The 17,931-nt window shown below is 36.1% G+C and overlaps 1 protein-coding gene across 1 annotated transcript; it reads left to right on the top strand.

The window, feature by feature from the left end:
* Window positions 1-742: 742 nt before the first annotated feature.
* Window positions 743-17,906, top strand: adgrd2 (adhesion G protein-coupled receptor D2). The gene is made up of 26 exons (XM_052564078.1): window positions 743-986; window positions 1,740-1,789; window positions 1,886-1,934; window positions 2,499-2,744; window positions 3,009-3,638; window positions 4,665-4,793; window positions 5,216-5,301; window positions 5,434-5,712; window positions 6,380-6,491; window positions 6,577-6,702; window positions 6,796-6,904; window positions 7,204-7,309; window positions 7,813-7,865; window positions 7,964-8,087; window positions 8,384-8,487; window positions 8,601-8,703; window positions 9,543-9,696; window positions 9,795-9,928; window positions 11,813-11,928; window positions 12,337-12,457; window positions 16,008-16,049; window positions 16,173-16,226; window positions 16,312-16,462; window positions 16,583-16,641; window positions 16,787-16,817; window positions 17,006-17,906. Exons 1-26 carry the CDS (start codon window positions 914-916, stop codon window positions 17,011-17,013), a joined length of 3,249 nt encoding a protein of 1,082 aa, XP_052420038.1. The 5' UTR covers window positions 743-913; the 3' UTR covers window positions 17,014-17,906.
* Window positions 17,907-17,931: the final 25 nt, after the last annotated feature.

Below are 17,931 nucleotides of genomic sequence, written 5' to 3'. Positions count from 1 at the left end.
CAAAATTTTATCTACACCACATTTATTTTCAGTTGGGTCTGGAATACATATTTTTTTAAATCTCAAATAAAACACAAGTATTTTGCCCCACACATTTTGAATTGTTAGACATTTTTTTAATCTTGATTTTTGCCTGGATCTGGTTTGAAATGCATTGGCTGTGATCTCAGAGCTCTTGCTGGTGTTGATGCTGCACTCAATACTGTTGCGTGAGCTCCTGCCTACAGTGCATACTAATACCAGGTTTTCTTTGGCCCGCTGGTGTGCACTGTGCATTAGTGATGTCACTGCTTTTGTTGTCCTGCAGGACACTAAAGCTTTAGCCTACACAAAACAAACCAGCTTTATAGAGACGCTTTCAATGCAACAAGCAAAAAAAAGGTTGAACAAACATCATGGTGGAAATGACTTTCACTCGTTCCAGTTTGTGCATGCAGCTTACAGTGTGTGATCATCTCATCTGAAGTGTTGTAACAGTTAACAGAGTGTGTGTGTGTGTGTGTGTGTGTGTGTGTGTGAAGTTTGTCCACTAATGGACATAAATAAATGGCATTCTGCATTGGTAGGTGTCCCGCAGCTCTTGATGAACTTTCACACTGCTTGCGCAAGAAGTCGGCTTTAATAAATGACATCCATTAGCATTACAAAGCGCTGTACTAAAATGACGGCTGAGGCTGAGCTGGTGGGCTGGACATCTACGAGGGGGTCTGCGCTCACCTCCTTCCTAGAGCCACACACACACACACACACACACACACACACACCGGGATCAAGGAGGAGGACAGTTTGGATCAGATGGATTTTGAAATGGATATCACACTTGCAAGCTGAAGGATGAAGACCATGTAAAGTGCATATAGATAAGAGGAGAAAGATATTCAGATGCAATTCCAAGCACAGCCCAAACAAGTGTATGGATGCTAGGACTCCAACTGAGGAAGATCATCACAAGACAAGCAGCACAAGGCAGAGCTACAAATACATCTGTAAGTCACATCTCTTATATCCAATACAAAGTCCGATACCACTACTGAAACCCTTTTTTGGGTTCTTTTCTAATATCTAATGTGTTCTGATATGATTAATCAAATTTCATTACAAGTAGCTTTTCCACAAACTGAGGCAAATGGTAATTTCTAGAAGGTCATTCACACAAGCACAAAACACCATCATGTGGAAAACACACATGACACACATAAAAAAAAAAAAAACGCAATAAACATAAATTAAACAACATATGCTGTAACGTAAACCTTTATCTACATAACTAAGAAAAAAAAAATCACAATTAAACTAAATGCCATTAATTATGAAGCATCACATCAGAAAAAGTACACATCAAACTGTACAAAACAAAATTAATTGTGGTATATTGTGGTCTTTAACAGTTAAAATTACAATCATTTAAAGTGTAAATTTAATATGAATGTATTTTATAAAATCTTAGAATGTTGTTTATTTTGTTATTAATTATTTAAAATCTATACATTTATATATATATTTTTTAAATTGTGGTCTCTTACTTTTGACTCGCTCTTCTTCAGTTATATCTGCCGTTGTGTTTCATACGGCTGATGTACATGTTTTACAAAAGAACAAGGAAGTCACATTTGAGGAACACAAGTGATTTATTTACACGGCATACGGAAGTTTCCCTGATATTTCAGATATCTTTTTTGGGTTTGCATTCTTCATGTTGTTATTTATTATGTATTTTTATTTATTTGATTTGTGTCCAGATGTGAAGATGTCCCCGGTGCTCTTTGGAGTGATTTTGGCTAATGCAGTGGTAATGTTGGAATCACATTTCTCTACCTCATTTGTGAAATTCTTCAAGTATGATCTCATTTTGGCATCTTTTTTCTTTATGTGTTTAACAATGAAGTTTAAAGGTATGTGTGAACCAACTCAATCATGGTCAGTCGGGCTTTTGGGTGAGTAAACTCTGCATTTGTGCCACTTAGACATTAATTAATTCTATAAAGATTATGTACATGAATTTTGTCATCGGATTAATAAAAGGCTTTTTAGTTGTAAAAATGTCCACTTTCAGGTTGTGGTTAATGTGACTGTTTGCTGTGAAATCTTTACTGATTTTCATAAAGTAAATGAAAGAATAACTATTGTTATATATTGTTAACATATTAAGATGACCAGTTACTGAAGTAACTGATTATACACCATAGATCATTTTTTTAATCATGTTTATTAAATAGAATCTATTAGGCTGTTAAGGAATATTAATTTTAATGTGTTGTATTGGATTATATGTTTGAAACATCAACAAAACAAATTATTTAAACATCATATCTTAGGACTGATTGGGAGATATAGTGTGACAACTGACCATTTACAGTACATGCTATTTTATGCAATATATGGCCATTATTAACAACATCTACACCAAACTGCATAATTTCGCTCCGTTTGTGCCTGTGAATAAAATTGATGCGCACAATGTACAAAATCCTGATTCAGTAGATCTCAACCTGTTGCAGATGTGCCAGACTCTAACCTTCTGATCCAGAAGGATGCAGTGTACCATCTTGTGAACACATCGTTCACTTTCGAGCAAGCTCTGCGTTACTGCCGTGGTCAGTCCAGCGGCCTCACAACCTCAGGGGTCCGAGAGGACGAGGAGGGGGCCCGGAAGTTACTCTCTCAATCCAGCACGCAGGGCCCAGTCTGGTTCCAAACCAACAAAAAACAGAACCCGACAACTCATCTGGTGCTTCCCAAACAAAGTAAGTCTGCTTATGATGTTGGTTACAGTATAATGTCAAAAGGTGACCCTGGACACAAAAACAAGCCATTAAGTAGGCCCCTATATCAAAACTTATTTTTTTATTAGTAATACTAAAAACTTCATTTGGACAACCTCAAAGATGAATTTCTCAATATTTTGACTTTTTTTTTTCAGTTTTCAAATGATGCTTAAATCTCAATTTTAAATGTACTCTTGTTACAAGTTTTGTGGTGCAAGGTCACATATCTCTGTAACTCCACAGAAACGATCTTCAGAGGATTATCTTTCACGTCTAAGGACGGCTATGCGCGTGTGAACGCGTCTTTCCCGCCGCTGTCGGGGGTGAGCGTTTGCTTGCGCGTGCAGTGGGACCCGCGGCAAAATGACGTGTCCACGGTGTTCTCGTACGCAGCGCGCGCTTTCGTCAATGAGTTCCAGTTGCGCGGAAAGACAGACGACAGAAGAGTCCGCCTAGCGCTTCTCATTCAAGGACAGCATCATCGGCACAAAGCCGAGCTGCCCGTTGATGGAGAGTGGCACCATGTTTGCGTCACGTGGCGCTCGAGCGATGGATTTTGGGCCATTTACGTGGACGGGGAAACGGGAGATTCAGATAGAGGGACAGCTCGGGGAAATGCAAGGGATATCCACAGAGACGGGATATTTATATTGGGCCAAGACCAGGATACTTTTGGTGGGAATTTCACGGAGCCGTTTTTTGGGAACTTGACTGATCTGAGCGTCTGGGGTGAAGCTCTGGAGTTAGAACAGGTGACGGCGCTGCACACCTGCTCGCAGCTGACCAATCACAGAGCTTTATTCAGATGGCAGGACTGGAGCCTCACTGTCCATCAGTCTGTCCAGAATGTGTCTGCGTCACTCACCTGTCCAGGTCAGCTTCATTTACCCACCCAGAATATCCTACAAATAACAACTCTTATTATTGTTGTTGTAATAAAATATGCTTTAACAAATAACTTTTAGCACTTTTTAATATTTAATATTTGTATAATATGTATAATTTTTACATTTAATATTTTGATTTAATATTTTTGTGGAAAATCGGTGGATCTTTAGTCTTAGATAGACAGATAGATAGATAGATAGATAGACATTAGATTTAATTTAATATTTTAAACATCCTATTAAATGTAATATTACTATCATATTTTCTATTTAATTTAGTTCTAAGTATTCAAAAAATTTAGCTTGTATTTTTATTATTAAAAGTTTTATTATAACATACTTCAGATTTTCACTATTTATTTTTTTATGTATGAAATATATACAAAAAAGTATATGTCAATAATAATAATAATAATAATAATTGTATTATTATTATTATTATTACCTTATAGATTGAATTTGTTGGATCTTCTGATATTTAACAAAATTATCTTATTAAAGTTATCTTATTAAATATATAAATAATATTATACGAATACATTTAAAGCTACAATTAAGAACATATCCTTGCCAGTTGATAAATATTCAAAAATGTTTATTATATATATATATATATATATATATATATATATATATATATATATATATATGCAATATTAAAAATAAATTAAGTGTATGTTTATAATAATGATAATAATGTCGATGATGATTGTTATTGTTATTATTATTTGTTTACAGATCCTACTTGGATCTTCTGATATGATTACTTCAGTATTCATTTCAATTTTTAAAACAAGCGTATTTTTGTTAAATATTTTGACTAAAATTAAAGTACCTATTTAATGCGTTTCTAAGTGTTGTTTGGTGTTACATTTAATATTATATATTTAGTGTTATAATAAGTGTTTTGTTGTTTCAGCTGAAATGTGATGATAATAGGCTACTACTACTAATAATAATGCATTCATTTTAATTTCCAGTTAACTTGTGGTGGATATGCCTGTTTTTGCAGGGTCCCTGAAGTCAACACAGAAACAGGAAGAGCAATGTGTGGTTTTTAATGGCTGGTCTGACCGTCAGCCTCAGTACAGCACTGCCCCCTGCACACACACGCTCCCCTTCATCTGCAGAGTCAGCAAAGGTGTGTGTGAGAGCAGGCACAGTCAAACCAAAAACTGTTCAGGCACCAGATATCATTTTTTATATTTTTTTTACTATTGGATGCATGACCCTATAGTTAATTTATGTAAGTGAGGATAGCAAAATACTTCATACAGTGGACTACTGGTCAAATTTGGGACCAAAAATTATTCAGACCCTTTGCTTATTCAGACCATGTTTTGCTTGAGTGTTTTTTTCTTTAATTGCTAATCAACCTTTTTACACCACAGACTGAACAAAATGAAGCATTGCTTGGTAACTGGTCGAAATTGGTATATAATTGTGTACTTAAATTTATCAGCTGACAGCTATTCAGCTATTGAGTGAAATAAAGTGTGAATGTATTGAAGAATGTGAGCTGTGAGTGTGTACAGAGTGACAGTGCAGCTCTCTGATCCACAGACCATTATCTGAAGATGAAGAATGTGAAAGAATCTCTGACGTCCAACCCAAGCTCCTTCATGCAAAGTCTCATGCAGTATGGCGTGGTACAGTCGATTTCTAAAAAGTGCTTTCTCAGCACGACTATTCTGCACACAGTATTATTAGCACACTATCATTGTTAATAATCAAAGTTTAAAAGAAACCATCTGACTTGTATTTTGTCCCATGTCTGTCAGACCGCAGACGATGTGCTCTCTGATGCCGTAGATGGGCAGAGCTGGACCTCAGTGTCCCGTCTGTTGAACGCATCAGAGCAGGCTGTTAAGAAGGAGCAGAAGCAGCTGGAGGACAGGGACATGGTCTCTCTGATGCATGTTCTCTCTCGGGCCGCTGACCTGCCCAGCATTGCCAACCACAGCCGGCGTGATGCAGAGAGGCTCGGCCACAGCTTCATCACCATTGCAGATTCACTCATCAGCCAAGACAATGTCAGCAAATGGAACAGCATCAAAGAGGTGATCTATGCGTTAACTACTGATTATTTAAAGGGATATATGAAGATAGTCTGCCACACTTCTTGAGAACATTTTTGCAAATGTCTTTTATGAATTATAGATTATTTTCTTATATTGTTATCATATATATCTATATATTTTTGCAGTAGATTTGAATTCTACTGTCTTATATTACAGTTTTCTAAACCATCAACTTGCCACATTCCAATTGTTTTTATTTATTCATTTAATTATTTTATAATTCTGTAATAACTACTGCTTAAAAGTTTGTGATCAGTATTTTTTTAATTGTTCAAGTTGTTCAAAAGCGAAAGTAAAGGCATTGTTTTCATTCGGTTTTACTGTTCTTGCTGTATTTTGATCTAATAAATGCAGCCTTTGGTTAGTAAAGTTTTTTTTTTTTTTTTTAAATCTTACTGACCACAAACCTTTGAACTGTATTGTAACTCTTTATATGATACTTGATAATTCTGTAATTAATGATCATTCAAAGAGCAGTTCCACCTAATATCATCACTACAGCACAGCTGGCGTATGATATTTTGTTTATCCAACCATTAAATAAGTTCATTTATGAAGTTAACATTCGCTTACATTTTACATACAGAGTGACTAGTTTGTTTATTCATATATTGGGTTTGCATCAAAAATAATCTGTGCTTTGTAGGTAGTGAAGGGCCCAATGGCAGTCGTGCAGACTGTAGACCGTATGGTGAGCAACCTTAACTCTCTGCTGACAGACGACACAGACACTGTGCAGATACACAGCGACAATATCAGTGAGTTACACAGACATACAGAGCAACAAGACTGACATGCACTGAAATCAAAACCCTAGTGAAAAACTGTGGTCCTGTGTTGCAGAGCTGCAGGTCCAGCAGAAGCTGCTGTCTGAAGGTTCTCACGGTTCTGCGTTTTGTGGGATGGATGTGGGAAATCGTGACTGCATCTCTGTCCCAGCAGCAAACATGAAGGACCTACAGAACAATGGTTTGAATATTTAAAACCAGGAGATGAAGTCTTTTTGATTGATGCGCTTTTTTTTATTCCTTTCCTTATTTTTTATATCTTGTGCTTGTTCAGGCTTCAAAAAGGTGACGTTACTGAATACATGGTACAGCACTGTGAAATGTCTCTCAGAGAGAGAGGAGAACATTACCCTTTTCCCTATAGTCAGTGATGGATCTCATAGGTAAGATATGAATACAGTATGCAGATTCATTGAATTAATTCAGATCATCTGTGTCTGCGCTACATGAACACACTCTTAAAAACAAAGCTGCCATAATGGGTTTTCACAGCCATGCCAAGATGTTCTAAAGAACTTTTTGTGGAATGCAAAGATTCCATTGATGTTAACGGTTCTTCATGGAACCATAGATGCCAATAATGTGTGTGATACAAATCCCTTATTACAGAATTAGCATATTTCAGTGTAATTACAACATGAATGTGTTGTCATATTGCTGATGGTGTGACTGTGTGAATCAGGCATGTGCGAACAGTCTTGGGCTCGTCGGTCATCTCCAGTACAGTGCTGGCAGATGGACAGCCGATCAGCATGGCCATAAACTTCACACTCCAGCACAAGATTCAGGTACAGGAAATAGAATGTATCATTTTTATTGTGGAAGCATGTTTTCTAAATCCATGGACTCATTTCTGAAATTAGCTTTGGCTAAAGTCAGAGTAGTGGATGCCAGTAAAACCATTTAAAAAAAGTTATCGGAATCATTCAACCACATGTGAGTTCCTTACAAATCTAGATGACTTCCTTTTTTCCATGGATCAGTTGATTTTGCTGAATTTCAAAGCTGATCTTTTGCATACAGTTTAGTCACAAGAGGCATTCAAGCTCCAAAAGCACAAAAAGCAGCTTCAAGTACCTTAACACTAGTCAGTATATGCATGTTATATTTCAAGTCTCCTGAAGACGTAGATTGATTTTTAAATGTAGACTGCTGTTCAAACATCATTTTCACTAGATTTTATCATTTTAGGAGAACTGATTAAATGAGAACTGATCAGGGTTGAATGTACTGTGTTGATGGACAGTTACGCCTGACTTCATCTACATTGCTTCTCTTTTTCACTCTCTAGAACGCCTCACTGAATTTGACACCTATCTGTTCTTTCTGGGATTTCGACCTGATGTAAGCCATTTTCGTGTACTTATTTAATGAATTCTCATATGCTCTCATAAATGTTTTGTATAACTGTATAAAAATCTTGTTTTGCCTTGACGCCTCAGGCCAGAGGGGGGAGGGTGGTCAACAAAGGGTTGCACCTCTATTTCCACTAACAGAAACTCCACTTCCTGTTCCTGTAACCACACTACCAACTTTGCCTTGCTGTTACAGATCTCTGAAGTTCAGGTAAAGAGGCTTTTAATAAGAAGTACCTGCAACAGATGGAAAATCATAGTACAAAGAATAGATACTGATCTTACTTTTATATTTATATATTTATTTGATTTCACATTTATTTCAATTGCCAAAAAAAAAAAAAAAAAAATCAGTTACAGTAATGACCCTGGTTGCAGATAAACATGAGGAAACAAAGTCTGACCACTATAGGAAATAAACAGTTCAATTAAAAAAAAAGAGTAAAATTAAAAAGTAGTACGACAAATCAAATCCTACTACTTAAATTGTTTGTGTGTGTATATTAGCCAGATCCGGATCATCAGACAGCCCTGCAGATCTTCAGTTTGATTGGCTCTGGCGTGTCTCTGTGTGGTCTCATCTTCACATTTATTCTCTTTGTGGCTGTCGGGTGAGTTTCCCTGTGTTTGTAGATGGGAATATATAAAAAAGAATAATAATAATAATAAAAATAGTGCTGATCCACTGTTACTGCATTATGAGTCGCTCTCTGTTTTCCTCTAGCGTTCCAAAGTCAGATCGGACGACAGTTCACAAAAACCTGATCGTGGCGCTGGCTGTAGCTCAGCTTCTTCTTATTTTCAGCGACTGGGCTGAGGGAAACCAGGTGTGACGTCTATATCTGTCAACATATTCTTTTTTTATTCAGCAGTGTCATTTTATGCATCAGTGTGTCACAACACCTAATACTTGATAAGAAAAGACTGGAGAACTACAAAAATAATAATTTGTTTACCAAAAAGTTAATGGTCATCACTGCCAGATGCAAAAATAATATATGCCATTATGTCCATTATTTATTATGCAAATTAACAAATAATTAATTGAGACAATAGGATGATTTTAAATAGTTTTTTTGCTCCATCTCATTAAATTGTTGCCACCATTTTATAGTGTTGAAAAACGAATCATATTTTGAACATCACACTTGTTAAAGTGCCATTGTGTGTGTGTTTAATAATGCTGCTAGATACTAATATAACCTGCTTAAATTAAGGGAAATTATCTGAAATACAGTCCCAAATGATTTTTCTTTTACGTTTTTCTTTCTTTAAAAAAAAAATATATATATACTTAGTCTAAAATAATATATGAACAAAACATGAAATAAATGGTGAAATGTGAAAAGAGGATATTAAGACTTTGATATTGGCTGTTTTTATAAATTTCTTCATAAATATCAGATGGTATTGATAAAAAACAATAGAGAAACAGCTGTGAGATTGCCACATAGTAGTGTTTTCTTTAGAGATAAATCACTAAAGAACACTTGTATCTATCTATTTCTATTTCTATTTCTATGTAACAATCAAATAATATACTGTATATTTATTTAAATGATATTTTTGTATTCTAGTAAACATCTCTAATGTACTACTGCTAGCTGGTATGGGCCTGTTATTTGTCAGCTTTTGAATGAAGCATGTGTATATTGTTGTGGAGCAGGAAGTCTGCTGGCTGGTGACGGCGCTCCTGCATCTCTTTTTCCTGTCGTCTTTCTGCTGGATGCTGGTGGAGGGCTTGCTGCTCTGGAGTAAAGTGGTCTCTGTGAACATCAGCGAGGAGAGGCGCATGAAGCTGTACTATGTGCTGGGCTGGGGTGAGAACCGTGTGTGTGTGTGTGTAAATCATTATGATTCATGTTCTGTTTGATTAACCTTCCTCTCACACATTGTGTCTGTATTTGCTTTGTCTTAGGGCTGCCGGTTGTTATAGTCGCTGTAACCTTGGCAGCCACTTTGGATCAGTACAAAGCACAGCAGTACTGCTGGCTGAACCTGCAGTCGCACGTTATTTGGGCTTTTGCGGGGCCTGTGCTCTTTGTTTTGGCCGTAAGTATGTCACAAGTGCGCAGTTCCTCGAGTAAGTGTGTGTGTGTTTGCATCAGAATAATTGTCACAGTGGGCTCTTATTTGCTTTTGAGTGTATGAGTATATATGATATACTGTTCTGGGCCGGGTTTCCCGATAACGATTGATCTTAGAGCTTAAGAGCATTTTCTACGAGTAATTTTGCGATCGTTCGTTATTGTTTCACGTGTGTTTCCCAACAAAACTTTATATATTTATATATTATGTTAGGTAAAAAATGTTAGCCTGAATGCGCTGTAAGTTCCTTTGGATTAAAGCGTCTGTTAAATGCATAAAATTATTTCAATTAATTGAGAGAGAGAGTGAGACATTATTTCAGATCAAATACATAGCTGGTTTTCGTGCACTTCAGCAAGTCATTGACATATTTTTTTTTTCCCCCGGTCTTTGAAATTAATTATAAATTAATGAAACAAAAATAAGAAAACGAGTTATAAAGTGTACAATAAAGCACAATCAAATGCTTATATTATAATCACATTGCTCTTGAATCAAGTTAAATGTTTAATCTTCTGTTTGTCCTGCAGGTGACAGAATAAATCTGTTTTCTTACGATGCACTTAGGGCTTCACGATGACTCCAGAGCACTCGTAGATCTACGATGATTTTCAAGTGCTACTTAAGTTACGATGATTTTGGGAAACAGACCGTGATATTAAGATCAGTCGTACGATCGTTTTCACGAACTTCTTAGGCTTACGAAGCTTTTGGGAAACCTGGCTCTGATGATATTAAAGTCAACATGAAATCTATTTCCTAAATGGCTTTTATAGATCTTTTTGTGAAAGATTCATCATATGTTTGCTTTTTAAAAAAAAAAATGTTTTAGCCTTGTAATGTTTAATCAAAATGTCATAACTGGATCTTCTCTCTAGTGATTTCTCTCCAATCATTTAGTCAGTCTTTCTCCATCCAATCAACAACATCTGGATAGAATCAAGTTTTTTTTGTAAATTTTGTTAAATATATTGCACTCAGATACATTAACCTTTCTTCTTCTGATTCATCACAGCTTTAAAGCAGTCTGGACCGGAAAGGACACTTTTAATTAAAATGTCAGCTAAATGCATAATGTATGAATGCAATGTGGATATTAAATGCTAATGATCAGATTTTTTTTTAATGTAATTCAAATTCAAATTTAAGGTTGTTAGCACATCAAATAAACTTAAGGGATCGTATCATCAGGAAGCATATATTCTGCAAACATAAAATACATATTGTACATTTCTGTATATTATAGACTCCAGATTTTCTCCATATAGTGACTGTTATTTGTAGTATAGTGTTGTGGTGAACACAGACTTTTGTATGCCAAACATTTTTTGTTTTGTACATCATGATAATCTTCACAAATATGATTTATTTTAAAGCCTTGATACAGTAGCCAGATGTAAATAGCTAAACATGTGCTATAAATCAACTGCACGTGACTTCATCGTTAAGCTTTTAACTCTTTCAGACTTTATAAAAAAAAAAAGAGGTTTGGGATATTATAATTTACATAAATGTGATTATTTCAAGGCTGTAAAAAGTCGTGTTTTCAGGGCAACAAAAAGCTAAAAAGAAAAAGTAAAACATACAAATGTATGTTCATCGCAGATGACATTTTAGACAAATATACAAAAACCATTTCATAATTTACTTAAGGGTTATGGAGCTAAAATGCTAGCTCATTTCTGATCCTACAAAGATACATCATCCCTGCTGTGAACATGACAGAGTCGTTTATTAAAGGCACAGCATAAAAAAAGAACAAGAAAAAAGATTGAGGCCACAAACCTTCACAGCGATAAGTTCACCTGTTAAAGTGAGGTAATGGGAGATGTGCTTCTCTGTTCTTAGGTCAACGCTGTGGTGCTTTTTCGGGTGGTAACGGTCACAGTGGCCAGTGCACGTCGCAGAGCCAAAATGCTGACGCCCAGTTCTGACTCCAAACTTCACACGCTGGATCTTACCTGGTGAACGCTGTCTCCCTTTCAAACTTCCTTTGAAATAAAAACAGGCCAGAGCGAAGAGATAGCGAGCAGTTTCAGCCAGTCGTTTCTCATTATTGTACACATTTCTAGTTCTTCTCTTATCTTGTTGAACAGAGGAAGCAGCGAGAAAGCACCTGTTTGCCAGTAACTCATTTATTCCTATCAGCCACCTGGACTTGAGAAGATACCATACAAACAGCCACAGAGACTCGTTTGTCCTGTTATATAGATACTTCCTACAATGAATGAGCAGAAATGAATCAGAAGTGTCTGTATAATTAGCTAGTGTCCTTGAAGAAGAGTTTCAGTCATACTGAAGTAAAACTGAGCAGCCTAGCCACTGCATTCAGTAATCTGAAGGAGTGATATTGTGTTTGTGTGCACACGCAGGGCAGCGACGAGGCCAGTACTGATCCTGTTACCAGTGTTAGGTCTGACCTGGCTGTGTGGGGTGCTGGTGCATTTATCTGTCGTCGTGGCCTATCTGTTCATCACACTCAATGCTTTTCAGGTAACACTCCACACATTTATTTTCAATTAAGATTTATCTTGCAGTGATTATGAAATCAAAATTCTGTTGGCACATGGACATTGTTTTGTCTTGTATTACAAACTCTCTCCGTTACAGTGGTGCATTGTTATAAATATGTGTGTTACCTGCAATAAAATAAACTTTAACTGAAAAAATATATATATAAATAAAATAAAACTTAGTTGCCAAAGCAACAGTTCTTATTTTAATTGAGTTAAATTTAAAGTACATAATTAATCTAAAACGTTAAATCTATATAGACATATATTTATAAAACAAAAACTACTAAAGTGACAAAAATTGCTATAAAATGAAAAAAGAAATCGATTCAAAATATTAATTAAAATTACAATATTATCCCAATGATGCTAAAATAACACTGCAATGATGTGCTTCCACAGTATTTATTCATTTTGATGTTATTTATTTTTATTTTGTTTTAATGTGTATGTGTGTGTGTGTGTGTGTGTGTGTGTATTAGCTGTAATTTATGGCTCAACTGCTATGAACTTTAGAGAATAAAACTTAGATTTTTGAGATTTGAGGTAAACCTCCCTTTACTTCTATACAGTATTGTTCAAAATAATAGCAGTACAATGTGACTAACCAGAATAATCAAGGTTTTTCGTATATTTTTTTATTGCTACGTGACAAACAAGTTACCAGTAGGTTCAGTAGATTCTCAGAAAACAAATGAGACCCAGCATTCATGATATGCACGCTCTTAAGGCTGTGCAATTGGGCAATTAGTTGAATTAGTTGAAAGGGATGTGTTCAAAAAAATAGCAGTGTGGCATTCAATCACTGAGGTCATCAATTTTGTGAAGAAACAGGTGTGAATCAGGTGGCCCCTATTTAAGGATGAAGCCAACACTTGTTGAACATGCATTTGAAAGCTGAGGAAAATGGGTCATTCAAGACATTGTTCAGAAGAACAGCGTACTTTGATTAAAAAGTTGATTAGAGAGGGGAAAACCTATAAAGAGGTGCAAAAAATGATAGGCTGTTCAGCTAAAATGATCTCCAATGCCTTAAAATGGAGAGCAAAACCAGAGAGACGTGGAAGAAAACGGAAGACAACCATCAAAATGGATAGAAGAATAACCAGAATGGCAAAGGCTCAGCCAATGATCACCTCTAGGATGATCAAAGACAGTCTGGAGTTACCTGTAAGTACTGTGACAGTTAGAAGACGTCTGTGTGAAGCTAATCTATTTTCAAGAATCCCCCGCAAAGTCCCTCTGTTAAAAAAAAGGCATGTGCAGAAGAGGTTACAATTTGCCAAAGAACACATCAACTGGCCTAAAGAGAAATGGAGGAACATTTTGTGGACTGATGAGAGTAAAATTGTTCTTTTTGGGTCCAAGGGCCACAGGCAGTTTGTGAGACGACCCCCAAACTCTGAATTCAAGCCACAGTACACAGTGAAGACAGTGAAGCATGGAGGTGCAAGCATCATGATATGGGCATGTTTCTCCTACTATGGTGTTGGGCCTATTTATCGCATACCAGGGATCATGGATCAGTTTGCATATGTTAAAATACTTGAAGAGGTCATGTTGCCCTATGCTGAAGAGGACATGCCCTTGAAATGGTTGTTTCAACAAGACAATGACCCAAAACACACTAGTAAACGGGCAAAGTCTTGGTTCCAAACCAACAAAATTAATGTTATGGAGTGGCCAGCCCAATCTCCAGACCTTAATCCAATTGAGAACTTGTGGGGTGATATCAAAAATGCTGTTTCTGAAGCAAAACCAAGAAATGTGAATGAATTGTGGAATGTTGTTAAAGAATCATGGAGTGGAATAACAGCTGAGAGGTGCCACAAGTTGGTTGACTCCATGCCACACAGATGTCAAGCAGTTTTAAAAAACTGTGGTCATACAACTAAATATTAGTTTAGTGATTCAGAGGATTGCTAAATCCCAGAAAAAAAAATGTTTGTACAAAATAGTTTTGAGTTTGTACAGTCAAAGGTAGACACTGCTATTTTTTTGAACACACCCCTTTCAACTAATTGCCCAATTGCACAGCCTTAAGAGCGTGCATATCATGAATGCTGGGTCTTGTTTGTTTTCTGACAATCTACTGAACCTACTGGTAACTTGTTTGCCACGTAGCAATAAAAAATATACTAAAAACCTTGATTATTCTGGTTAGTCACATTGTACTGCTATTATTTTGAACAATACTGTAAGTAATCATTTTAAATAACTGTGACCTCGGTATGGACAAAAATAGTTGTTTTTTGTCATCTTTGACCAAATCGGCCAGCTCTGACTTTCCACGCACCTTTTGCCTTCTTCTCATTCAGATTCCAGTCTGTCAACACATTTGAAATGAACTTCCTCTCTCTGTTTTCAGCTTCACGTAGCTCTCTCGGACTGTGTCTCTTTCTTCCTCCCATGTCTATAATGAATGAGAGCTGAATTCCCTCCCAGAGCTTGTTAATGTAGATTTACTGTGTGCGTCTGGGAAAAAGATAAAAGAAGCAGAAGACAGATGGAGAAAATGGAGGAGAGGAGGAGACACATGAGCAGAGTCCGTCACTGGAAGGAAACTCTTCTCATATAATTAGCCAGTGCAGATCTGTCTCGAATGTTTTATGATGCAGGAAGAATATGGACCGTAGCTGTAATATATGGCTGATTCAATGCTAACTGATAACAAGAGCGGAGAATAAAACTGAAGTTTTGAGCTAAATGTCCCAAAACAAAAAAGTTTCTCCTGGTTATTTTTAGTAATAGATTTTAAATAATAATATATTATAATCATATATTTTTATAATAACTGTTTCTTAAACCACAGATGCTGAATCTTCAGACAGATCATCGAAATGTAGATCTTACTACATTTATATTTTAAATCTAAGAATTATATTCATAAATAAATAGAGTAAACATCATCTTAAGCAATTCTGAGATATTTTTTAATTTAATGTTAATTATACTATGATTTTCATTTAAATTCTTTCTTTACCTCTCTATTGCTTAATTTTAAAACACAGCCATTGATTGAAACACACAAAACCTTATATATCCTGTCATTTTATACCCCAAAATCGAAAATAAATTATTTTGCATATAGCATTATGAATATTCATTATATTTTAGATCTCGCAATTCACCTCCTTTTTAACTTTTTTCAACACTTTTCCACCTCCTCAAATTCTATTATTATTATTATTATTACTATTTGTATGGTATAGTAATTGTTGAATTTAATTTCACATTTTATTTTAATTGCATTTTAATAACTTCATGTCTGGATAATAACTAATGACCCATAAATAAGCTTCATTTTGTTTATGCAGACTGACACAAGATTGAGATTGACACAATCAGTTATTTACATCTTATTTTTATTCATGTATTATTGCAAAAGGTAAAGTAGAATGACCCATACACACTATTATATAAACCTATTTTAGTGCTGTTTTAGTGCTTTGCTCAGTGTTGTTAACATTATAATCACTCGCATGAGTGAGGGGAAATGTTATTTTATTAACGCTCTCCTCTCATTCTAGGGCCTGTATATTTTTCTGGTCTATGCGGTTTACAACAGTGAGGTATGACTTCTACAGTACAATATTTATCAGTTGGTATTTCTTATATTTCAGGAGTATGAGGAATTGATTTTCATTTCTAAATTACAACGCAATGCTGTTTCTGAATGTTTCACGGTAATGTAGGTGCGAAACGCTATAAGAAGAATTCAAGACAAGCGAAAAGCTTTGTCCTTTACAGTAAGACCGTATTTTTGCTCATTTGAACAGTTTCAATCTGTTTCTCTGTTACCGTGCTCACTTGTGATGTCATTTCCTCTTGCAGAACTGCTCGCAGCCTATCAGCTTCTTGCCCTCCCAGAAGTCTCCCAGTGCTTCATGGGTACACAGCCTGCCGACTCGTTCCAGCCCGGAGAGCAGCGAGAGCTCGACTCCCATCACCACATCCACAGCCGACTCGCTCGTCTTTAAGAACGGTACGTCAGACTCATGCGAATCCACCGTCTTCAGCTCAGTTTACTGTTGCTTACAGTCAATATGAGTTTTAGAAAAACTTGATTTGCTTACATGTAGCATCTCTGTCCTTTATATCTAAGAACGGTTTAAAGAGGACCATATTGTGAATTTCCCATTGAAACCAGCCAACAGAAGTCAGGTACGCTGCAAGCCACACATGGTTGGCACTGATATTATATACGCAGCACTTAACCGTGCCAATAATACACATAATCAAATAGGAATTAGGCTTGTCACAATAACCAGTTGTTATCAGATTGACCTGGCTTGATCTTGTGTTTCAGGTGGTTCAGCTGACAGCGTTTAAGCCCTCAGGTAAAGAAGCGTTTCACATGAACATGCTGCTGTAAGATAATGTGTCCACACTGAATCTCTAGGGGGCGCACTAGTTCTTCACTAACACAGGACTCATGCACTTTTCAAACAAATGACACTGAAACCATAACATCTGAGTTTGAGATTTGTCAGAATAGAATCTGAATACGTTTTTTGCTTCTCCGCAGGCTGTTGAGACTACACTACAGATCTGCATGGACCCGCGACTTATCCTGGGATGAAGTTGTAGCTCATTCTGTGGAGGAGCGAACACTGCCTCCTCCGCAATCCTGCAGGCCGTCTCATTCCCAGAGCTCAGTCTGTGTTGAGCGAGTTAAGGTTTTCTGATAAACATGGTACGACTGTTTCAGCAAATGTTCAATGAGACTGCGCTCATCGTTTTATAATGTACAGACGCTGTCAGAGTAAAGAGGCTCACAGTAGTAAAAATGGACAACCTGAGCATCATCGCACTATTAATCGTGACCAGACAACAGAATGAGTTGTTAGTGATTTTCAACTTCTATCAATGGAGATTCACATTCAGTTCTTTTGCAGAATAAGAAAACTGGACAATGAAACCTATCAGCTGTGCAAAGTATCTATATATCATTTCAATAACACATTATTGATGTTTTATATAAAGTCTAGTGCTCAAAATAGCAAGCATGTGAAGTTTATCTTATCATGACAGCATTATTTTTAATGGTTTGTTTTTGATTTCTTCATGCTGTAATTCTACTACCCAGTTGAAATAACGCAAAAGTATTTTACTGTAATAGGCATTCCCTGTTTTTATACAATGCATATAAAATGCATCATGTATTACTTTTTTTACTCCCACTATTAAAACTAATTTGTTTGTTTTGATGTGGAAAGTGTGGATCTCTAGTCTGTAGTCATTCATGAATCCTGATTTTATTTGATTTTTTTTTTTTCAAACGATACACTTGATTAAAATAAAAATGAATAGAAAAATAATTGGTTCGATCGGATTTCAAAAGAAGCTCTCTCTCTCTATACACTCACAAAGGTAGCAACATGTGTGAATGTTTTCTGACCTTCCCATAACCTCTTTTTATTGGCACACTGAAGAGACACTCAGAGTAGAGCA

Source organism: Carassius gibelio, chromosome B8 (assembly GCF_023724105.1).
Source record: "Carassius gibelio isolate Cgi1373 ecotype wild population from Czech Republic chromosome B8, carGib1.2-hapl.c, whole genome shotgun sequence".
Lineage (NCBI taxonomy): Eukaryota > Metazoa > Chordata > Actinopteri > Cypriniformes > Cyprinidae > Carassius > Carassius gibelio.
Note: the sequence above shows the minus strand (reverse complement) of the source record. Positions and strands in the feature narration are given on the sequence as shown.